Here is a 23,311-nt window from a genome sequence, read left to right on the forward strand (position 1 = left end):
GCTTGTTAGTGAGGGCTGTGTGGGCACACGCCAGGGCTGTTCCCAGCTTTTCCAGCGACAGCTTCAGACTGGGGGTGTTGTGCTCCCCTCTGCATCCCCGCCCCTGCCCTTCCTGGGGAAGCCAATTAGCCAGATCTTCATTAGTGGCTAAAAATCCAAACCCTACCGTCCTGGGTTTGAGAAAACTCTGACTGTGGAGTGAAAGGGAATCAGGCGATTGGGCAGATCAGGAAGGAGCTGTCCCCCACCCGTTCCCTAGGCCGGTGCCTTCCTGCAGTGTACAACCCACACGCCTGTTATTAGTTTAAAGAAAAACAAATGAAAGGACTAAAGCTCAGAGACGCTGCTGACCTGCTCAAGGTTACACAACTAGACAGCGGCAGAGCTGGGTCTGCACAGAGCTTTCTCACCTCCAAGTTGGGTGAGTTTTGGTAATGCCATAGCTTTGCCGGCAGTTGGGGGAGGGTTGCAGGGAGAAGAGGGAGGGTCCTATATCTGAGATTCTGGGCAAGAGGCTGGCTTGTTGGCCCTTTCGCAGGAGAGGTGGGTCTTGTCTGAGGAGTATGGTCCGGACCCCACGTGGGGACCCTGGTTTCTGTGTGGCAAGCAGCCACTGGGCTGGGGCGGGCGCCTGGGGGTACAGCTGGACTGTGACCCACAGCTCTTCTCTCTCTGGGGCCGAGGGTGCTGCAACATCTTCCACCTCTCTGCTGATTCCTCCTAAGGAGCTTGTTAGTCTCTGCCTGCCTGGGGCCTGGAGAGGGGCTCCCCTGGTAATTGCTTTCTGGGAAGTGGCAGACAGGTGTGGACAAGTCCTTGTCCCTGGGGGCCACGGGACCAGGGTTCCATTTCTGGCTCTGCTTCTAGCTCCCGAATGAATCGGGTCGCTCTCTGGGCCTCCGTTTCCTTCCCCGTTAAAGGCATTTGGCTGGAGGGAAAACAGACGCAGGCAAGGCTTAGCTGAACAGTCTTGAGACATCACTCCTCTTTGCCTAAGAGCGAAGAACCGAAGGGAGGGAGGCCTCACCTTGCCAGGGTAGAGGGCTGCTGTGCTCTGTGCCCCGTGGACGTGGGGAGTCGGGGGGGGGAGAGGGCAGCAGGTAGAAGGAAGCGAGGACTCCAGGGCCACGCAGAGCCAGGGCAGCTGGCAGAGATGGCACTGAGACCAAGCCTGGCATCTTTGACTGTCCCCGGGCCCCCATCCCACTCCTGAGATGGCAAGACCACCCAGTGTGGGCGGAGTGGTATCTCTGCCATCAACGAGGCCCCAGTCTGAGGGAGGAGACAAGAGCCTTGCCCAGAGGGAGCTTCTGATCCAAAGACGTAAACAGGGGCCCGCCCCTAGTGCCCCTCAAAGAGGAGGCACAGGTCCTGCCCAGTCTGAGGGGGAGACAAGGTTCTGTCCTAGGCGAACCCCTAGTCTGATAGGGGAAACAGGGGCCCTGCTCTGGGGTGTCCCTAGTCTAAGGGGGGAGACAAAGGCTCCCAATCGGAGGGAGGAGACCTGGGCCCTGCCCTGTGATGTGCCCAGATTCGGGGAAGAGGCCCTGCCCTGCCGGGGCTCCCAGTCTGAGCAAGTGGACAGAAGGTGCAGGACAGAGTCAGCCTGTGGACGGGTGAGAAGCGAGAGCTGGCAGAGGAAGCATCTGGCTGGGGCAGTGCCCGCCCTATCCCCCGGGAGCCCAACACCCTCTCTCTCTCTCAAATTCCCTCTCCCTGGGGAAAGCCCCAGAGGCTCTGCTGGGAGCAGTCAAGACCCAGGCAGGTGAGCTCTCCCTCCCCAGCCCTGCCGAGGTCCTTTAATTGATTCCGACTCCTTTACCAAGTGGCCTTTGGTGGGTTTTAAATCTGCGCAAATTGGTTGTGTTTCTCTGCCTGCGTGAAGCTGAGGCTGGCAGTGCCCTGCGCCTCCCCTGCCTCCCGGCTCCCTCCGGGGCTCTGTCGTCTCCGCCCCGCTCCCCAGCTGGGTCTAGATGCCCAGCTTCCCTGGGGGCTGGGGGTAGCAGGGCTCCCTGGACGTGGGGGTAGAGGAGTCCGGGGGGTCACAGGCCACAGTCCTCTTCCCCCTCTTCCCCCCCAGCCCGGGGAAGGGAGTCCACACAGTGACTTGTTAACTCCCTCAGCCTCCCTGAGCCTCAGTTTCCCTGCTGTACTGCCAGGAGAATCGACCCACCCCAGGCTGTCCTCCACCGTGGCTCTGTAGATCATGCTGGGGGGTGGGGAGGGGGCCTCGGTGTCACCAGCCAAGGACTATCCTGCCTCTGGCGCCCTCTCGCCTTGCCCACCCTCCCCTACCACTGCGCCGCCCGGGTAGTGGTCCATCGTGGGATGCGCTCTACCTGGCCTCTCCCCACTTGTGTGTCCTCCCTCTCACACCTCAGGGACAGAGGGAGCTGCCTTCCCCGGGGACTCAGTGATGACTGGCCTTGCCCCTGTGCTCCCAGGTTCCAGGGAGTCACCTTTCTTGACTAACCGTCACCCCCATGATTACAAGTCATTTCCCTTTCCTCCCAGGCCTCCCTTCCATGGGATCCCCTCCCCCTTCTTCTCTGTCATCCCTCGCGGACCAGACAGGCTCTCCTGAGGGGGCCTGACCTTCAGGGCAGTGGGGGGGGGCTGGGGGGATGGGGAAACACGGGGGCAGGTTTGGAGGCTCGTGCCAGGAGCTGGACTTGAAGCCCTGCCCTTAATCCTCGGTGTGGCCACCTCCTCCCCTCCAATGCCCCTGCCTCCCACTGCCCACCTCCACCTCTGAGGCTCCGGTTGGAGTGACAGGGAGACTCAACGGGGTGCTGGGCATTAGCAGTTTGGGGGGATACTACACAGGAATGTTTACAGAAAGGCGATTGCCTGGAAAATGATTTCGGTTGCTGTGGTATGGGGCGGAAAAGATGGCTTTACGGAACCGACACAGACGGGCTTCTGCTCCAAGGACCCACGGACAGACAGCGGACTGAGGGCCCCCAGAGCCAGGGGTGCCCAAAGGCCGAGGGGCCAGCTACTTCACGGGGGGAGGTGGGGGGGAAGGGGTGATCCCAAGCTTGACCTTTGTCCTCTGGCCTCTGACCTCCCAGCACAGTGCACTTCCTGACTGCAGCAGCCACCCAGCAGGATGGACTTGTCAGGCACAGTCGATGGTGGCAGTCGCCTTGGGGCTCCCCCTGGGTGACCTGGGCTCCTCTTGCTTTGGCTGCAGACGGTGGGACTGGGGGAGCCTTGCACAGCATGTGTTCAAGTGTGTGTGTGTGTGTATCTGTGGGCAAGGCACTTTGGGTATGAACCAGGCCCTCCACTTTTCCAGCAATCTCCATGCCTCCCTCCCCTTGCCCTGCCTGCGGACCTCACTGCGATCTAGCCCCAAGGTCCTCTGTACTCCCTGAGTTGGTGCTCAGCCACCACCTCTGCCCAGGCAATGGTTGGGGGCGCACCTGTGAGGTCTCTCAGGTCCCCAGGGGAGGAGCCTTGTCCAGCCTCCCCGTCTCTGGGGAAAGGGAGCCAGGTCCTGAACTCCGGGTCCTCACAGCAGGCACCCCCGTGAGAGCCCTCTCTTCTCTGTAGCTCGTAGCTCTGTTCTCCCCTCTACTTCCTCCCCTTCCTCTCTCTTCTTCCCTCTCCCTCCCCCTCTCCTCTTCTCCACTCTCTCTTCCTCTGAAGATGATGTCATGGGTGGATGTTGCCCAGTGACAGCCTGAGGGCTGGTGACATCTGGGGTAAAGACGCCAGGTGGGGAGGGTCTGGGTGGCTTATGAGAGAGTGTCACTGAATCCTTGGGATCTTAATTCTCATCTTGAGTTACAGTGATCTCATGTAAAAGAATGCAGTGAGGATAAAAATAAATTGGGCTCCTAAATAAACGTGGAATTTGGAGTTGGTGGAACAAATAACAATGTCGCTTTCTTTCCCAAGCACCTGCGCCTTTATCCGCAGCCGGCCACTGGGGGGCGCCCACTGCTCCCTGGTCATCCCAGCCTCTGGCGGGTTCACTTACTGGTTGCCCAGGCCAAAAAGGTTGAGCTGAGGGTGACCCGAGGCCCCCTTTTCCCACTTTCCTTTTCCCTCATTCTGAGCTGGATTTCATCAGTCCCGGGCATCTTCCCTGCAGCTTGAATCTCTGACTCGAAAATTATAGCTGGCCTTGCACACTGAGGATACTTGGGGAGTTGGCAAACCCTCCAGGCCAAACTTATCTCTCTGAATCCCCCAAGCCCCCATCCCTCAGGGACCTTCAGTCCCAGCGCCCTTCCAGCAGCGTACCCCCGCTCTGCTTTCCCCTCCAGGGTCTCCCCACTTTTCCCCTTCCCTCAGAGCCCCCTGCCTCTGCCTCTCCACCACAGAGACAAGACCCCCACCCCCCACCAGCCCCTTACTGGTGAACAGCAAGCATCGATCTGCTCAGGACCACTGCTACCCTGAGCCTACTGCTTGCTAGATTGGAGTCGATCTCCTGGGCTTCTCACTGGGCTGCTCAGTCTGGGGAGGGTCAGGGTCACTCAAGATCTTAGTGGTGGCTGGAGCGGGAACAGGAGTAACGGGAAGGCTGTCCTGCTGTCTCGACAGCCCACGTGCCAGGCGTGTCTCTAATTCAAAGCAGGGTGCTTTCTCCTCGTTATCTTGCCGGCTTCTCACCCAGTGCCCGGAAGCGGGGTTTAGAGGTGGATGTCCCCATTTTACAGATTAGTACCGTCAGGCTCCAGGGGGGGAGAGGCTTGTTGATCGAATGGGTAACTAAAGGAATGGCTAACCCGGGGCCCCTCAGGGAAGGAGCTGACTCTAAACCCAGGGTGTCTCTGGCCTGTGTTTATTTTCTCCCAATGTTCTGACTCCAAGCGCCCAGGGCTGGCTCAGATAAATCCATGCCTGAGCCCTCAGAGCCCCCAAGGGCCTCTTTCTCCCAAGGGCGACAGGATGGCCCCCGCAACCCAGAATCCCAGGCCAGTTGTCCCGGTGCACTGGGGCCCCAGAGTGGAGGGAAATCTGCACAGAGCAGGGAGCTAGGACTCATGGGTTACGCAGGCACCTCGCCTCTTTCCCTGAGCCTAGTTTCTCTGTTAAACAAAGCCAAAGATCTTGAAGGTTCTTAAACAGATTCTAAAGCTTTTCAAATCAAAGCCCCACCTCCCCTTAGAGGTAGCAGGTTGTCTCTCCTACCCCCTCCTGCCTCTCTGCCACCCCCTAGAATCCAGCTCCTGCCTCACCCATGACCCCGGCCTCTGCCGGTGCCCAGGCACCTGAGGGGTGAGCCCTGACTTGGAGGAGGCAGGGAGGAGTTAGTCCTTGCTCCACTCTGTTCGGGCCTGCTCAGCAGCTCTCTCCCCACCGCTGCTGCCCGCCTTTGTGAGATTCATGGGGCTGTAGTGATCCACTGTCCGGAGCCTCCGCCTCCCGCTGCCGCTCTAGCAGCCGGGACCCCTCCCTGCCAGACCTGCCTCGCCCCTTTAATCGACCTGGGAGAGCCTGGGTGACCCCAGACCTCCCCACAGTGCCTGCTTCTCTCGGGCTGGCATACTGCTTGCCCCACTGCGGATGCGCTGAGGCTCCGCCGCACCCGCCCCAGGAGCCAGGGGAGGAAGTGCTGGCGTGGAGGGTGCGAGTCCAGGAGGGTGGAAGGGCAGGAGGGCAGATGTGAATTGGAGACCTTTCCCCGCGCACCTATATGCGTCCAGAGCCCTAGGAGGCACGGCGAGCCTGGCTGGCTGGCACTGGGGAGGGCCCTCTGGCTCAGGCAGGGCTCATGCTGGGCTCTAGAGCTGGGCTTCCAGCAGCCAGGCCTTGGGCAGAGTCTGCCCCAGCCTAGGCAAAGGGAGGACTACGGAGTGTCCAGGGCTCTCGGCCAGCGAGGGTCTCCTCCTGCTTAGTTGTGCCCCATGAGGTTGCAGACCTCCAGCAGGTGGTGAGGGTGAGTGGAAGAGAGAGTTTAAGGGTCATGGGAGGCAGCCCCCTGACTCCAGTTGGGGCTATTTCTCCTGTGCCCAGAGCAACCCCTATTCCAGCTCTTCTTCTTCTAGATGATGATCAGGTCACTCCCTTTTGGCCATATTCACTGGCCACCGTGGGTTACCACCAGCTCCTCAAGGGCAAGGACTGGGTCCCCACCAAGATGGCCCCAGGGTTCCCAGCCTCAGTCGGGGGCCAGCTTCAGGAATTCCTTCCCTACCAGGGAACCTTCTCACCGTCTTAACTCAATATGTTAACTCACTTTGAACTTAATAAATTTACTTTAAAGGAAACCTTATCTCACTACCATCCCAAGGAACAGTACCCATGAAATCAGTGGTTGGGCCTTCTTGTTTTTTTCTTTTTAATCCTTGAAAATAAAGGTATAACTATTAAGCTGTGAAATGATATTCCTCCCCCAGTCATCTCTTGGGTATCTGGACCTCACTTCGGGGAGCACGACAGAGGGTTGTGACTGTGGTGAGAGGGACAGTTGCCTGCGGGAGGGAGGAGGGAAGGACCCCAGACTCAGCGCCAGGGTGAGGAGACAGCAGGCAAACAAGGAGGTGGTACCATTTTTCCATCAATAAACAATTGTCGTCTGGCCAGGAAGGTGTGGTGGGAGGGGGTGAGGCAAACCTAATAAATGTTGGGGTCCAATCTGGCCTCTACCACCGACTGTGGCTTTGGGTGTGTCACTGGCCTTCTCTGAAATAGGGCCACAGGAATACGCCCCCCCCCCGCCCCCGCCATACACACACACACACACACAGGAGGTTTGAAGGCTGTGGTAACGGTAATCAGTCAGGACCTTGGAAGCTTTGGAGCTCTGTGTCCACGGAAGCCATTCCCTTGGCTTTGGTGGGCGGTGCTGGGTCATCGAGGGGTCAGTCCCCGAGATCTACATGCCTCTGCCGTAGCCCAGGGAGGAGTGTGCGAGTGTGTTGGGCGAGAACGTGGCTGAAACTCCTCTTTCCTCCTGTGGTGGATGGGAGGCGACGGAGGCCTGGCAGTGGGCCTGATGAACACTGGATGTGTGGAGGGAGGGGGCTGACGGGGGCTGGGCTGGATGGAAGTGGCTGGGTCACAGAATCCTCAGCCCCCCCTCTTTTGCACCGTCGGCCCTGTGAGTTAGCCCCGCATCGGGGTGCCTGTGTCTGCTACAGTGCTTGATTCCCCCCAGAGCTAGGCTACACCTCGGGGTGCCGCTTTGAGGCTAGTGGATTGTGAGGCTGGGGGTATGCTGGGGGGACCAAGTTTGTCTCTCAAGGGGGGTGACTTCTGGAGATGAGGGAGGGCAAATCTGTTTTACGACCAGGAATATGACTCAGGTAAGCCCCAGCAATGCCTCCCACCCCTGGTGTGGGTGACACTGTGGAACCACTGTCCCTGCTGGGCTTTGGGAAGGTCAGCGTTGAGGCTGGAGGGTAGGAGACAGCAGAGCTGGGCCTGGGGAGGCCAAGGGCTCAAGGCTGATGGGTATGTGGGGATGGGCTTCAGGGTTCTGCATGGAGACCTCAACCCCCGGCCTCTCCTTTTTTGGCTTCTGTACTGTACTTTGTCCCCTGTGCGTCCCTTACAGGTCTTGAACTTGTGTGTGTTTTGGGAAGGGAGCCTGAAGAAAGGGAGGGGGGAGGGGAGGGTCCCGGCGAGAAAGCTTGAGCTGTTCTCTCTGCTTTCTTTGAGCTTGTCCCCAGCCCATCTGTCACTGTCCTCTCTGTGCCCAGCCTCTCCTGTCTGTCTGTCTGTCTGTCTGTCTGTCTCTGGGGAGGGAAGGGAAAGGGGCTCCCATGTCCCAGGCCCTGATCTTTGGCCTCATTTCCCCCCTGTTTCCTAGTCCTGACCCGTTTCCAAGCCAACCCCCAGCCTAAAGACAAGTGTGTCCTGGACATGCTAGTCTGAGGGAGGAAGCTAGCCCCTGCCCCACTCCTTAGAAGATGCTCTTGAGAGAAGGACAGTGCAGGCTCCTTCCCACAGCTTTTAGGAAGCATCTAAAAGGAAACTCCCCTTCCCTCCCCTGTTCAGCCCAGCATAAGGAAGGAGGAAGGGGATGTGTGGCTAGAGGGGTGTCCAGGACCCCTGCTTCCAAGCCCTCCTTGGCCTCAAAGGACAGCACCTCAGCCACAGTCATTATCCTTCAAACCACCGGCAGAGGGCAGGAAGCTGGACACTGCCCTTGCTCACCACCCTCCCTGGAGCCACCCCTTCTGCCTCTTCTGTTCCTAGTGGGGGGCAGGCAGCCCCTGCCTCACCCCAGGTGCCTCGTGCCGCCCCCCCCTTAGGCCAACCCCTCCTCGCAGTGGTCCCGGTGGGAGATGGGCAGTCCCAGGCCAGGCACACGGTGACCCTGCCGTCCCCCCTCTCCCCCCTTGCAGATCCAGAGCGGAGCAGCCCCCCCATGCTCTCTGCAGACGATGCCGAGTACCCTCGGGAGTACCGGACCCTGGGGGGCGGGGGCGGAGGCGGGGGCAGCGGGGGCCGGCGCTTCTCCAACGTGGGGCTGGTGCACACGTCGGAGCGGCGGCACACGGTGATCGCGGCCCAGAGCCTGGAGGCGCTCAGCGGGCTCCAGAAGGCCGATGCTGACCGCAAGCGCGATGCCTTCATGGACCACCTGAAGAGCAAGTACCCCCAGCACGCCCTAGCCCTGCGGAGTCAGCAAGACAGGATGCGGGAGCAGGTGAGTGGGGCCGGGCTCGCCCTGATGCCGAGAGGCGTCTGAGGAAGAGGGGGAAAGCGGATGCCCCGCTGCCGTGCTTGGCCTTTTCCGGAGCCTGGGGAGGAAGGGGGTGGGGGCTCAGCGCCCAGACCTCTGCCTGCAGCCCTGGAATTTGGAGCATGGGACTGGACAGAGGGAGCCCAGCCTCTAATCAGGCTGTTGGACTGAGCAGAGGACGGCTGTCTTGGAGAGACGAGAGCGCGGTGGGGAGGGAGAGGGACAGCCTCGTCGTGGACTGAGTGTTCTGAGTCTGAGGGTCCGTCCAGCGGTGGAGTTGAGACCTTGGGGTCGGCACCTCTGTGATGTGGCCCCTAAGGGAAGGTCAGGCCTTGGGAGCTTCGGAAGGCTGGGCCTCCTGGGCCCCGGCCTGCAAGAACAGAGCCCAGAATTTCTGGGGTCTTTTACCTCCACCCCCCTCCCCCACCCCGTTCCTTCCCCCCAAGACTCGCTGTGTGACTTTGAGCTAGAGGACTCCTCTCTCTGTGCCTTGGTTTCTCTCCTGTCATCAGTAGGGTGTAGACGGGAGTCAGGGCTCCTGCCTCTGGTCCAGGACCTGTCTCCTTCTTTGTGGGGTGCGAAGCTTCCTTTGTAAAGCTCTCCCAGGTCCTTGGGTTCCTGGATCTCTGCATCCACGTATGCCCTTCTTGTTCGTAGGAAAATTCTTTCTTGGGATTGGCCTTCTACTTCCAGTCCCACCTTGGTAGGAGCCTTGACAGCTGCAGCACGTTGGCCGTTGAGACCCAGGCATTGTCCACTCTGGGAGAAAGGGCTGAGGGGAGGGTGGTTAATCCCGTCAGCATCCTTTCAATCAAGCCTTGGGGCATCCGTCCCTGCTCTCGCACCTGTCTGGCTCTGTCCCCCTTTCCAAGTACTGCTGGGTGTGGCTGGGGAGGGGGGAGAGTGTGCCCATCCCCATCCTCACTGTAGGGAACAAGGACACATTGGTGCATTTCTGGTACCTTATCTGCCCCTGATGTCACCTCCAGTTCTGTCCAGCCTTTACCTTTTCTCAGCTCCGGAGTCCTCCCGGGAGCAGAGTTCCAACTAAAATAAGGGAGAGTTGCAGAAGGAGATCTGGCCCTCCCCTTCAGGGGTCCCTCTCAGTGGATTCCTTCTGTGTGCTCTGGCTTAGGGGGAGGGGACAGGGACCTTTGTGATCTAGATGGGGTGAAAGGATGGTTAAACTTAAGTATAAGGGGCACAGTCAGTTGGAAGAGGGTTTGGAGTAGAGGAGATCAGGTGGACCGGCCTGGTCAGGGAAGGCTTCCTAGAGGAGGAGGTACCTAAACTAGGCTTAGAAGGATGAAAAGGGTCTGAATAGTCATAGAGGAGGAGAACGCTGTTTTAGGAGGTAGGGAGATGGGAGGTGAGCATAGGTCTGTGCTGGTTTGAGGACTGGCATAGAGGTCCAAATGGCTGATGCAGAGGGCTCGGGGTGGGAGGCAGTGAGAGGTGTGGGGGCCAGATGGTGGTGACTAGGGGGGCCGTGGCTGTTTTTGGATGGTGAATAGGAGGGGACAAGAGGGAGTGGCTGGAGGCAGGGAAAGGAGAGGAGGAAGAGAGTGTGTCAGGGAGGATGAAGGGAAAGGGATGGGGTGGGAGTGGGCTTGGAGGGAAGATGAACAAGGCTTGTTTGCTGCCTGGATCCAGGAGGCAAAGACAGAAAAACCTGGGTGACAGGGACATGTTGGTGCCTTGGGGGGAATAAGAGGGATGGGAGGGAAACGTTTGGGGGAGGGGGCGACAGGAATAGGGGAGACGAGTTTGAGGAGGGGGTAGGGGTTTCCCGCAGAAGTCTGTTAAGCACTGAATATACAACTCAAGACTCTGAAGGGACCACAGCTTCAGAAGGGAGGTTGAGCACGATGTGGGCAGAAATGGAAGTGGGACCCAGGGTAAGCCTGGTCACCAAGGCAGAATGGAGTCTCAGAAGGGAGAGGGCCCATGACAGATGGGGAGGGGGAACCAGAAATGTCCCGCATCCCTGAGGAAGAGGACAAAGGCCCAGCAGGAGGGCCCCCTGCACTTCTGAAGTCTGGAGGGATGGGAGAGAGAAACAGCCCTTGGGACCGGCCAGGATCTGTGGGTCTGGAGGGTATCAAGAGCTCCTTTCTCGTGCTGTGGTGAGGTAACAGCCAGTGTCAGGGGTCGAGGAGGTTGGAGGTGGTGAGGGAACAGGACCCCTGGGCTGCAGATCTGTCTGGGGAAGTTTGGCCAGAAAAATATGAAGACAGCTGGCGTGGCGGCCTCAAGGGGCAGCAGGCCTGTAAGAGGGCACGTGGGCATGTTTGAGGGCCTCCTGTGTGTCTGGCACATTCACTGGCACAGAGTAGGTGCTCAGTCAGTGAGTCAAAGCACGGCCACTCACTCGCACATTCATTCCTTTATTCATTCACTTATTCATTCCCTGCCTTGGGGAGTCAGCGTGTAGGATCCACGGCTGTTTCACTTACGTCGAACGCTCGGTGCCTAAGCCTGGCTCAGTACATTAGTGGGGTGACCTAATGAGAGACAGATGACTTTGAGGATGCTGAGGTCCCGGAGGAATCAGGAGGGGATGGGTTTCAAGCCTTAGGTGTGGTGTGGGAGAAGAAAGTCACCTCCGCGAGATGGCGGGGAGGAAAGCGGTGCTGTCAGGACAGAGGCACACTGGGCTGAGGCCCCCTGCGGAATGGTTCCCGACAGCTTCAACGAGGGGGCAGTGAAGAGCTGGAAGAAGGGACAGGAGAGGGGCAGCCCCCTTGCAGAGTGTCCAGAGAGGCGGTCAAGAATTGAAGACAAGGACTTCAGCAGTATCCGCTGGGGAAGGCCTTGCCCTGGGCTCAAAGAGCCCCCAGCCTGACTGGAGAGAAAGACCCGGCAACAGGCCCAGGGCCCCCGCATAGAGACCCAGCCTCGTAAGGGACTAGCCAGTGCTGCAGGGTCCCCCTGCGGGGTGAGCTCTGTGCCAGACTTGCCCCAGGAATGCCCTCCCCACCCCGTCACAGTCCCCAGCGGCTCCTGCCCGCTCCCCCTAATGGGGTGTCCCCCGCTTCGCACACACAGGTCGGCGGCTGGACCGTGGACCCCGTGTGCCTCCTCAGCTCCCTCTGCTCCCACCTCCATGGCGACTCCGCCCCCTCCGGGGCTGGCCAGCCGGCCCAGGTGAGTCACCCGCCTCCACCCCACCCCCCAAACCCATGGCAGACTTGGGCTTTGGGGAGGATAGTTTTTGGAGGGGGGATATCCAGGATTTTAATTTTGCATCCCTTTCTCTTACGTAGGAGCCCGCATTTTCAGGAGACTCCTATGCCCCGTACTCTCCCTGTGATAGTCTAATTCCTATCGCTACCTCCCCAAACCTGTGCCAAAGTTTGGCTTTGGGGAGGGAATTTTTTTGAGGGGGAATAGTCAGGTTAAAAAACCTTTTTTTAAAAAAATCCTTCTCTCCTTAAACAGGGGTACCTCTCCCCTCACCCCACTGGTTTTCAGGAATCTCTTGTGCCCTGTACCCAATTCCCACCCCCACTGTGGATCACCTCGTTCCTCTATCCCCACCCTATCTTCCATCTCTGAGCAGACCCAACCTTCCCCTGATGTCTCACCAGCAGGAAGTTCATGATCTCTCTCTCCCACACTTCTTGCTATGTCCACTGCTTAGTTTCAAAATGTGAAGAGGACCTTGGTCTCTAGCCATTTGTTCTGAACTGATTTCCTGATTCTTCATATGCCTCAGTTTCCCTGATGAGAAGATGGACAGGGGCACCCTGGGACAGGATCCTAAGGGCTCAGGCTCCCAGCTCAGGCCTGGACATTGCTGTGGGAGAAAAACAGTCATCTGAAGCCCCAGAGGGGAGGAGGGGCCAGGGAGTCAGACTTACAGCAGGTCAGGGGCAGCCCTGAGGGGGCCGTGACTTGAGGGTGGCAGAGGAGGTGTAGTGGCGGAGAATCCAGTGGGTCGCATGGGCGCCATCTTCTCTCCCTTGCGTACCCTGCTCCCCCTGGAGAGGGGCAGCAAGCCTTGACTTTTTCAAGAAGAATTAGGAGAAGGAAAAACGTGACAGCCTAGGAAAAAACAAGGCTCCGGAGCACGGTACTTTTAGCTGTGTGTAACTCAAGTCTAGCAAGAGATTGGCATGCTTGGCCTCACTCACAGGGCACCCAGCCCACTTCCTTTCCCAGCTCTTGGCCCTGTACTGACCGAACTTAGGGAACAGAGATGTGTCTGCGCCCAAGGCTAGATGGCAAGTGGGATGGACTCCTCTTGAGTGGCCACATGTGCGGTGGAGGTCAAAGTGGGGCTAGGACAGGGATGGCGATGAGGCAGAGGACGCGGGCGCTCCCTGGATAGAGCAGCTGGAGCAACTCGAGTTGGGGTGATGGAGGGAAGTGAGGCTGGACTTGGTGAGCTCTGACGTCCCAGGTTATGGGGTCCCAGGCCTGTCCACATCTGGAATCTACTCTGATGGAGGAAACAGTCGAGAGCTTGAAGGGACCTTCACTCCAGGGCTTTGAAGTACAGAGAAAAGTGGCTGTGCCCAGGATCTTGTCATCACTTTATACTTAGCGCTTATCACACTTCCCATTCCCCATGGCTGGGTACGAGGCTCCTTTTTGTAAAGTGCAGGACCAGAGACGTTCAGCAAATGCCAGAGTCACACAGCAGAGCAGGATCAGAGGCCACGGAGGAAATTTAGGCATCCTAGGCCTCCCAGACTTGGCTGGGAATTGAGTCACGGGAGAGCTAGAACGGAAACGGTGCACAGCCGAGACTCCGGTAGGGAGAGACTGTAAGCTCAGAGAGTGGCCGGTCGGGAGGTAGGCCACTCTCCTTCCCCACCGCCCACACACACCCTAGGCCAGACCGTTGGGGGTTGGGGCCTGAAGAAGACCCTGAGAGGGGACCGGAGGCCAGACTCCAAGCCACAGCCCTTCCCCCGCTTCCACTAGGCTGTCTAACCTCCCTCCCTCCTGCTGCAACCCGAGTCCCGGGCGGCGGGCCGGCGTATCGGGTGACCGCGGCGACGCAGCCACCAGCCACCGCCGTTCCTTGGCGGGGCTGCGCCGGCGGGGCCGCGCCAGGGAGGGGGCCAGAGAGAGGATGTGCACGGCGGCGCGCCGTGCCGCGCCAGGTGGAGTCGCGGTTACCGGGGCGACCGGGGCCCGGGCCCTCTCGGCGGCGGCGGCGGCGCCTCTCTCATTGCAGCAAAGGGCACCGGCGGCTGGGGCTGCGGAGGCGGCCGGGGGGAGGGGAGAGCCCGGACGGGTGGGAGTAGGGGGCTGCCCTCCCTCCCCCGCCCGACGCGCGACTTGGGGCTGAGAACCCCGCGTATACACCTGTGGCCGCAGGTAAGGGGGAGCGGCTGCGGGGGCCGGGGTAGCCGCCTCGGGTTCCGCGGGGCGGGGGCACGGAGATGGGGGCCCTTCCCACGACTCCGAGAACGGTCTGGGGGTGGGGGGCTCGCAGGCCGTTGCGGTTCCGGATCCCTGAGAAACGCCCCCTCCCCTCCCCCATCTCGTTCTCAGCCTTCCGCAGGGGACCGGCCCCCACCCCGAAATGTGGCTGGCGTCCCCTCCCCCAGCCTCAGAAAGTCATGACCTTTTCGGGGTGCGCCCTTGCCCCGCCGCAACCCCCCCTCCCCAACATACACTCACTGCATTGGGAAGGGGTAGGAGGTGACCGTGTCGACGGGCACACAGGGGAGAGGGCCGGAGTAGTGCACGTGCGTCGCGGTGGGAGGCTGGCGCCCTCGGGGGCTGTTAAGGAGCCCCAGCCTGGCGGGGGCAAGGGAGGGGGGAGGCGAATGTTTACGTGGACGCGTGTTCACAAGAGTTGAAAGGTGGGTGTGTGCGCCGGTGCACGGAGAGCCAGGGGACTAGAGCGAGGGTGCGACCCATAGGTTGCCCTCCCTCTCCGAAGGATGCATCGTCTTCGGGGCTCGAGGTCAGGGAGGGGTCACGCACTCACCTAACCTACAGAGGACGTCTCCCCAGGGGAGGGGAGAGACCTCAGCTGGCTGGGCTAAGGCTACCATGGGACACGGCCCCGCCCTCCCAGCGCACTGCGTGGGGGAGAAAGGACCAGCTGCAGGGGGGAGGGAAGAACCCCACCAAGGGCGCCTATGGTGGAGGAGGGAGGGAGTTAACTCCTTAGCCCCCAGAGGGAAGAAGCTGTTTCCTCTTCTCAGCAGGGAGTTTGAGGACCCCCTGGCGCTGCTTCCTCGGGTCTCCAGGAAGCTCCCCTTCTCGCATTTCTGAAAGCCTGGTCCCTACAGAGTGGATGGGTTGGCTTCCATCTTATCCTCCTAGAACACCTCTCATTTTGCTCCAGCTCCTGTAAGACTCTTCCCTACAAGTGATGACCTGGAAGGGCCTCTCCTACTCAGCCCTTTCTTTTTTTCACTGTCTCACTGTCTTCTGGGAAGGTGAGACACCCCTGTCTGAGAATGGGGGAGGGAGACAGCTTTGCCCTAATACTGGAGGTTTTCACTTGGGTTGGCGAGCCAGACCTCTCTTGGGCCCTTCCTGCCCTCTGCCCTCCTTCCGGGGGTTTCTGGTGCTGGGAAATTCCGAGGGAAAAGACATGGAAGGCTGAGCTGTACTGAGTGCCAGGAGATGGAAAGTGGTACCAGACTATGCAGAGACACCCCCTTCCACCTGTGGCTGGTCCTGTTTTCTTGACACTCATTCATGGCCAAATACTTGTTGAGAGCCTACTCTATACCAGGCACTGTGTGGAGCAGGACGGGAGGAACAGACAACCAGGAAGAGGGTGAGGAGTAAAGGGTGCTGGAGATTGGAGGAGGAGAGTCCTACCTTAGCAAACAGAGGAGCCCTCCGCTCTTAGGCACCCAAGGCAGTCCCATGGGTTTAACACCCTGGAAAGAGAGAGACGGGGGATAGACGGCATCCCCAAGGACCTCTCCCTACTACGGTTTTTCCCCTCCAAGGACACTGAGTTGCCAGGAGACTCTGTGCCTCACTGCTGGTGGGGCCAGCGTGAAGGGGGAGGTGACGGAGGGGCGGGATTCTGTGTACTCGACCAGCCAGCGCCCGAAGCCCCAGGACTCTGATCTCAGCCTCACTCCAAGTCCACCAAGCACAAAAACAGCATCTCTTCCACCTTTACCCGCTAGTGGGGCCTGGCTGGCCTGTCCTGTGGCACTGATGCCACCCAGTCCTCTCCCCCGGCCCCAGCTACTGAGCCCTCCTTTCCAGGTCTGGCTGCCCCATGGATGTGCCCAGTGTTGCCTGAGGCAGGCCCAGGTTGAGGGCATGGCTAGCGTGGCTGTAACCAGGCCCGATCCCTGTCCCCCTCCCAGAGACATGAGGTGGGCCCCAGCTGTCTGCACATACTGAGTCTGATGTGTTGACATTTGGGGCGGGGGGCGCATCTTCTGCTTCTTTTGAATCAGGAGTTCACCTACCTGCCACATGATGTCTGGGACATCACAGGCATGGTACAGTGACCGAGGCAGCCAGAGGCACCGTGACCTGGCTAGTGGGGGGAAGGAGGGGCGAGACTTTCTCTGTGTGTGTGTCTCTGCAGCTGGTGTGCGTGTATGTGTGTGCATATGTGTGAATGGGTATCCATCATGTCTCTGTTTCTGTGACTCCCTAGGGGCCAGGGGGCCCTCTGTGATTCTGCTTGTGGGAGTGTGTGTGAACAGGTCAGTGTCCTGGGCGGGCCGGGGGTGCATGTTTTGTATGAATGGGGTTGGTCCACGTTTGAATAGCTCTGTCTCTGAGTTTCTGTTTCTGGGGTTGTTTCTGACCATGGAGGGCTTTTCTCCAAGTGTTTGTGTCCCTTTGTGGGCGTGTCTTTGTTGCTCTGGGTGTGTTTGTGGCGATGTCATTACTGGAGGATGTCTGCGCGTCTGTACGCAGCTCTCCGTGTGGGGCCTGTCATTGCAGGGCGCTGTGGGTGGCCTGTGTGTACACGGTGTGATGGTGGTGGTGGATGAGGGGGTGTGATGGTGGTGGTGGATGAGGGACGGTGGCCTTCTCTGCAGAGCCGTCCGTCACCACTGGGGCTGCAGACATGACTCTCATCGTAAACCTTCCCCTGCCCTCTGCCTGGCTCTGCCTGCCCTGCCCCCCACCCCCTGCCATCACATGTCCACTGGCTCTGCTCTCCTTCCCCTCCCCAAGGCCACAGGCAGCTGTGGCTACAGCCTGGTACTCCAGTCCCCCCCCTCCCCTCCCCTCAGCACCTGTGGGCATCCCCTGACACCCAGACTTTGCTGTCCCCTTCCTCTGCCTCTCTTGGAGCAAATGCTGGGGGGAGAGGTGGGGACTGTGGCCCAGAGGGGATGGTCCTGGTGAGTAAACCTCTTCATCCTAGCCCTAGCCTGGCATCACCCCCACCCTAAAGATCTGAAGCCTCCAGCCCAGCAGGGCCCCTCCCCACCTCCTTTCTGCCACTAAAGTATTCAGGCGGCACAGGACACCCCGCCGTGGTGTCCTCCCCCCATCAGGGACCCTTGGTGTCAGTCTCCTCTTCCAGTGGCTCTGAGGCCTAGGGAATCTTGTCTGTTGGTGCCAGGCGCCCCAGGGCCAGGCCATCTGCTGCCTCTGTCTTCCTGCTGAGGCTGGCACCGGTCAGCAGGGTGCCCTCGGCTTTGCCAAGAACCAATCCGGCCTCCGGGCCACTCCTCCCTTGTCCTTAGCCATCTGGAGGGGCCTTCTGGTCTCCAGGGAACGCAGGGTGGCTGTAGGTTATTGTGAATGAGGAGGAACCTGAGGCCCCCGTTCTAGGGGAGCAAGGAGCCCTCCCCTCTCATCTGTTCAACCACAGAACGTTGCCGACACTCCCTTGCTGTCCATGGCTGCCCGTCCATTGCCCGGTGCTGTGGGGTGATGGGCATCTGTCCACTTTCCCTATAACCCAGGTCCATCCTGTTACACAGGCTTCCCTGCCCTGGGCTTGGCCCCCTGCCTCGCTCTTCCACTCCCTGCCCCATCAGCCCTCCTGGGGTCCAGTCCCATCCCACTCCGTTTCACGCAAATACTTTCTGCCTGTCCAGCCAGTTAAGTCTCAATTCTTTCGCTTGGCATTTAAGGGCGCTCCTCCAGCCCCAGGCCCTTCTTCGCAGCCTAACCTGCTACTTTCCCAGGCCCTGCGCCCCAGCCAAACTGAACTGTTCCCTCAACACCCCCTGCACATGCCTCCCCAGGCCCTCTGCTCAGCAGGCTCTTCCTCCCAACCTCCGGCTGCTCATTTTTTAAAGACCCACCAAAAATGTTCATTTTTTAAAGACTCACCAAAAACGCCACCTCTTCCGGGAAGTTTTCCCTGGCCAGCCACAACCAGATGCCATTTCTCTGACCCTGCAGCTCCAATTCAGCTCTGCCGGTGTCTCACGTGTTCCCTGTATCATGGTCATCTGCGTCTTTTCCTGCCTGTAACTCTCCGAGGACAGTTACTGTGACTAGGTTACGTGGCTTATAAACGTCTGGAACGATGGTTCTCCCCTCCCCCAGCAGCAGGCCTGGAGCCCGCTCAGGGCCATCCCGGGCCTCCGTAGAGAATGGGATATGGGATGTACCAGGCATGGCTTCCTTCCTGTTCCTGGGAGGGTGGAGGGCCCATGTCCCAGGGCTGAGTCCTGAGCGCCAAGGGTCTCTAACCTGCCCCTGGCCCTACTCTCTCCTCCCAGCGCCCCTGCATAACCATCTCTTCTCTTATTTCCATCAGCAGCCAAACTACTGGAGTTTCAAGGTCAGTGTGTGGTGCTTCTGCGTCCGTGACAACCGCATGTGCTCTCCCGCCCCTGCCCCTCCCTGCACATGCTTTGCACAAAGTTGTGCATCTGCAAGGGACCGTCTGGTGTGGGTGGTGGGTGTGGGACTGCAGGCTGGGTCTGCTGCTTTGAGAGAGCCTGGGTTCGCCTGCCAGGGGCTTGTGGGTCCAGTGTGGGAGTTTGTGCCACCCGTGCTGGGGATCTGGGCTGGGGATGCTCAGGCTTCCCCAGGACGTAAAGAGCATTTGGGAATGAGAGAGGCATTTTCCCCAGCCTGGAGGGACTGCTGGCTCCAGGGGACGGAAGTGGACCCCGTGATCTTATTGAGGGCCTTGTTCTCTGAACTCAGACTTCATCTTCCAGGGAGGCCCTGTGACTATAATGGGCCCCTCATCCCTTTCTTACTTTTCACTGTGGGGAAGCTGGTCAGTGCCAGGCAAGAGACGCACAGACTTACACCCCCAAACCCATTGCCCAAGTGGAGGGCTGGGCTCAGGGATGGTGTCTTCCTGCCTCCTCTGGAGAGTTTGGACCATCCTCAGCTGGAGAGATGTCTGTCCCCTCCAAGGGCATCCTGCTGACCCCCAAGGGAGCACGCTCCTGGACCTCCTCTTCTCTGGCACCAGGCTCAGAACTGAGCTGAGTTAGACTGCTGCTTGCGTCCTGGAGTCCCTGGTCCCTCAAATCCTGGGCACCATGACAGGGGGTGGGAGGTGTACATTCCAGACTCCCCCAGTGTCATCTTTTTTTTTTTTTTTTTTTTTTGTGGTACGCGGGCCTCTCACTGTTGTGGCCTCTCCCGCTGTGGAGCACAGGCTCCGGACGCGCAGGCTCAGCGGCCGTGGCTCACGGGCCCAGCGGCTCCGCGGCATGTGGGATCTTCCCGGACCGGGACACGAACCCGTGTCCCCTGCATTGGCAGGCGGACTCTCAACCACTGCGCCACCAGGGAAGCCCACCCCCCAGTGTCTTCTTGCTCCAAGCATCTTGTTTGCATGCATCCTCCCAGAGAAAAGTTCTTGAATCAGAGAATCACGGAATTGTAGAGTCGTGGCATCAGGCATATAGCCTTTTTGGAGGAAGCAGTAGAGCACAGTGGTTCAATGCACGGGGCCAAGGGCCAGGCTGCCTGGTGGTGAATTCCAGTCTGCTACTAACTAGCTGGGTGACCTGGGGCAAGTTCCATAATTCTCTGAGCCTTGGTTTCTCCTCCATAAAATGGAACGGTATCTACATCATAGAGTTGTTGTAAAGGTAGAAGAAACACGAGACTGCATGTCTTAAGCACAGTGCCTGGCTCATGGTGAGCCTTACCTCATCAGCTATTAGCATCCTGGAATCACCTTGGGAACTTGTCAAAAACCTTGAACCCCAGGCTCCAAGCCCCAGAGATTCAGAGTTAGTGAATGTGGGGCACTGGAAAGAGTGTTTTTAAAAGCTCCCAAGTGATTCTGTCCTAGCCTGCGGACAGCTTTTGGGAATCAGATCCTAGTCTGACCGCCCCACTCAGGGTTCCGTCTGCCTGATCTCTGACCAGGAGTCATCGGTTCCTCACTGGAGCATCTCCAGGGACCGGTGCTCACTGCTTCCGATCTTTGGGAAGCCCTTTCCTATCTTTGGAGAGCTCCGCTTAAATTACTGTTTTGTTCTCTTGCCATCTCCCTCTAGTCAGGAAGTCCTTCTGGATGTCTCACTGTTTTTCTGCTCTGTTGTCCCAGCCCAGGGCTGGAGAGACATGCTAATGGGCTTTCTCTCTTCTCAAGAGGGTTTTCTACAAAGGCTGTGAGAATGGAAAGGCGCCCAGGAGGCCAGGATGGAGACAGGAACCGGTGGGGCAGGGAATGTGGGCATCTCTTCTCGCAGGGTTCCCTGGGCAGCCTTCTCAGTCCCTAGGATCCCTGCCCCTCCTTCATTCTGGCCCTTGTTCCATCTTCTTATTGGCAACTCACTTGTGCCCCCCAGGCACCGTGGCCACCTCCTACTCTTCATCCCTGCTAGCTGCCTCATTTTGCCTGAATTCTGTAGCCCCTCATCCATACTAGCCTGGCAACCACTGACCTTCCAGTTGCCTGGCAACCTCATGACCACCAGACCAGGCCTGGTTCCCCACACTGGGAAGAGAGAAGGGCGTAGGCCAGCACTGGTGATCAGCCTAGAACTGAGCGGCAGGGTCCAAAGTCTGGGCACAGGCATTCCCCTAGTGGGTCCAGTTGCTACGCTGCCTCCCTCCTCCCCAGAACCATGCCCACCCGCTGGTCAAGGCATTGTGCTTGAGGCTGGATGCCCGTTAATGTCCCCAACTCTGACCTGCTATATCTCCAAGCCCTTGAGGACACTTTGGGGACAGCTGGGCACACTGTCCATCAGAGGAAGATGTTCTCTCTTTTCGAGAGTGCTAATCCGACTGGAACATTAAATTGAGTTAATATGAAGATGGAGATTAATTAGGGTTTAATCAGGACTTGGGGATGGAGGGAGCTGAGGAGGAGAATAAATACTTCCTTTTTAGAGACACTTTTACTGTTTTTAAAAAAATTATAAAAATGATACATTCTGATTGTGCAAAGTTCACCCGGCAGAGAAATGTATAAAGTAGAAAGGGAATGCTCTGTCTCAACCCCAAGATAACCAGTGTTAATGGTTTTGAATGATTTGTTGCTGTTGAAGATAGGCAATATATTTCATAGAAAAATACAATTGGGCAACATGATTTTTTTCTTGATAACATGTATATGTGTGATACATCTAATATATATATAACGTTACATAACAGGGAATGATGTAGGTCTGATTCAGTATCTTTCTCCCTTAAATAGATGGGTTTCTGACAGCAGCCAGGTTTGAGGGGAGGGGCTGGAGCAGACTGGCAGGAGCTGTGGCCCTGAGTGACAGCCCCAGCTTTCAGCCAGAAGTAGGCTCTTGAAGTGCGATTGAAATCAGGGTGTCCCCTCTCCCAAGGAGAGAGTAATCGAGCTGTCCCTGGGGCAGGGAGTGGTCACTGGGTGACAGCCTTCCCTGGCCCCAGCCAGGCATCACCCTCAGCTGTGGCTTCGGGGCAAGGGGCTGCTACGTTGGTACTGGAGGCGGCTTTTCTGGGAGGCTAGCCAGGCAGGTTGGCTGTGTGGCAGCGTGTGCCATGCAGGGAGGGGCTGAGGCCTGGCACTTATGCCATGTGCTCGTGTGGGCTGAGCATGTGCACTGCATGTACTAGGCAGGTAGTCTGTGCGAAACTGGGGTCCACCTGGCTTTGGGAGGTTTGGGGTGGTCCTCCCAGTCAGTCTAAGTCCAGGACATTGTTCCCAGCTCTGTGAGGGCCCATACCTCCGAGAGCTGGGATCCTGGGGTCCCTAGCTCTCTGCTTTCTCCCTGCTTCCCGCCCCCACCCCAACCCTCTGAACTCCACGAAGGATAAGTTCATCGCTCGCGAATCCGCCGCTTAATTAATGTCTGGAACTAATGCCCCAATTTGCTCAACGATTCTGCGGCTCACCTCGGTGACACATTTGTGTTCTTGTTGTCCTTTGGAATCTTAAAATAGCAGGTGTGCCCATGGCTCCCGCTCAGGTGGTTTCTTGTCTGGCTTCCCAGGGTGCCTGAGTCCTTTGCCCACTCCTTACCTGCTGGGTGCCCCAGGGAGGCCAAGGCCCCAAGAGGTTGGGGAACTCTCCTGCAGCCACACAGCGAGTCTGGAATCCAGGAGACCCTCCGGGGTGTGTGTGTGTGTGTGTGTGTGTGTATGTGTGTGTCTCACTGGCTGGTTGGCTGGGGCTCCCTGGGCCTGGATGGGGGCAATGGGCAGAGTGAAGGGGTCATTCCTGGTTCCTCTTGCCCCGCCCTGCCCCTGCAGACCCGCAGCTCGCGCCACACTCAGGGAGCCCAGCCTGGGCTGGCAGACCAGGCGGCCAAGCTGTCGTACGCCTCCGCTGAGTCACTGGAGACCATGTCGGAGGCGGAGCTGCCCCTGGGCTTCAGTAGGATGAACCGCTTCCGACAGAGCCTGCCCCTCTCCCGCTCAACCAGCCAGACGAAGCTGCGCTCTCCAGGTACTGCCTGTCCATCTTCCCTCCAGGCTACTGGCTCCTCCCTTTTCTCTGCTCACCCTGGAACCCTCTCCAGCCCCTTTATCACTCCCTCTCTCCTCAACCATCTTTCTAGTAAGCCTCTGGCTCCCTTCCCCCATACCCATCTTCCCCCCTTCCCCAGCAATCTCCTCCCCACAAGGCCTCTCCCTCTGTGGCTCCCTTTCCAACTTTCCTCCACTTCTCTCTTCCCTCACTTCTCTCTCCTTCAGCACCCCCTGCCCTGTCCCTCTCTCTCCAAGCCTCCTCTCTCCCTTAGGCTTCTCTCTCACCCCCTTCAGCAGCCCCCCTTTCCTTCATCTCCTCCCTTCTCACCTCTCTCCCCCAAAGCAACCACTCACTCTCAGTTTCTGCCCCACCTGCTCCTGCCCCCAATTCCATTTCCTCGTCCAGACTCCAACCTGCCTGGGGTCGAGGAGGTGCCTTAAGGGGCCGGCAGCATGAGGAGTGCCTGGGTGCACCTGCACTCCGGGGCGGCATCCGGCCTCAGACCCTGCCTCTGCGGGACCAGCGCGGCTCCCCAAGGCTCCCCGGGCCGCCGGCGTGGTGGTGATAGCGGCCCTGACAGCGAGGGCGGCGTCTCCTTCGCAGGGGTGCTGTTCCTGCAGTTCGGGGAGGAGACTCGGCGCGTGCACATCACGCACGAGGTCAGCAGCCTGGACACGCTGCACGCACTCATCGCGCACATGTTCCCGCAGAAGCTCACCATGGGCATGCTGAAGTCGCCCAACACAGCCATCCTCATCAAGGACGAGGCTCGCAACGTCTTCTACGAGTTGGAGGACGTCCGGTGGGCGTGGCCCCGGGGGGGGAAATGGGGTGGGCCTCCCCATACTCCTCCTCTAAGGGGGGGTTCG

The 23,311-nt window shown here is 59.0% G+C and overlaps 1 protein-coding gene across 2 annotated transcripts in view; it reads left to right on the plus strand.

The window, feature by feature from the left end:
• Positions 1-23,311, plus strand: part of SRCIN1 (SRC kinase signaling inhibitor 1) — a gene marked incomplete at both ends in the record, with an annotated part of 63,100 nt that overhangs the window by 14,770 nt on the left and 25,019 nt on the right. For both annotated transcript variants that reach the window (XM_082860558.1, XM_082860559.1), the window contains 5 exons: positions 8,310-8,614; positions 11,699-11,797; positions 18,330-18,353; positions 22,223-22,418; positions 23,046-23,244. In XM_082860558.1, the coding sequence (XP_082716684.1) occupies positions 8,310-8,614; positions 11,699-11,797; positions 18,330-18,353; positions 22,223-22,418; positions 23,046-23,244 (823 nt within the window). The remainder of the gene's footprint in view (positions 1-8,309; positions 8,615-11,698; positions 11,798-18,329; positions 18,354-22,222; positions 22,419-23,045; positions 23,245-23,311) is intronic.

This window comes from Leucopleurus acutus (genome assembly GCF_964270905.1).
Source record: "Leucopleurus acutus genome assembly, chromosome: 19".
Taxonomy (NCBI): domain Eukaryota; kingdom Metazoa; phylum Chordata; class Mammalia; order Artiodactyla; family Delphinidae; genus Leucopleurus; species Leucopleurus acutus.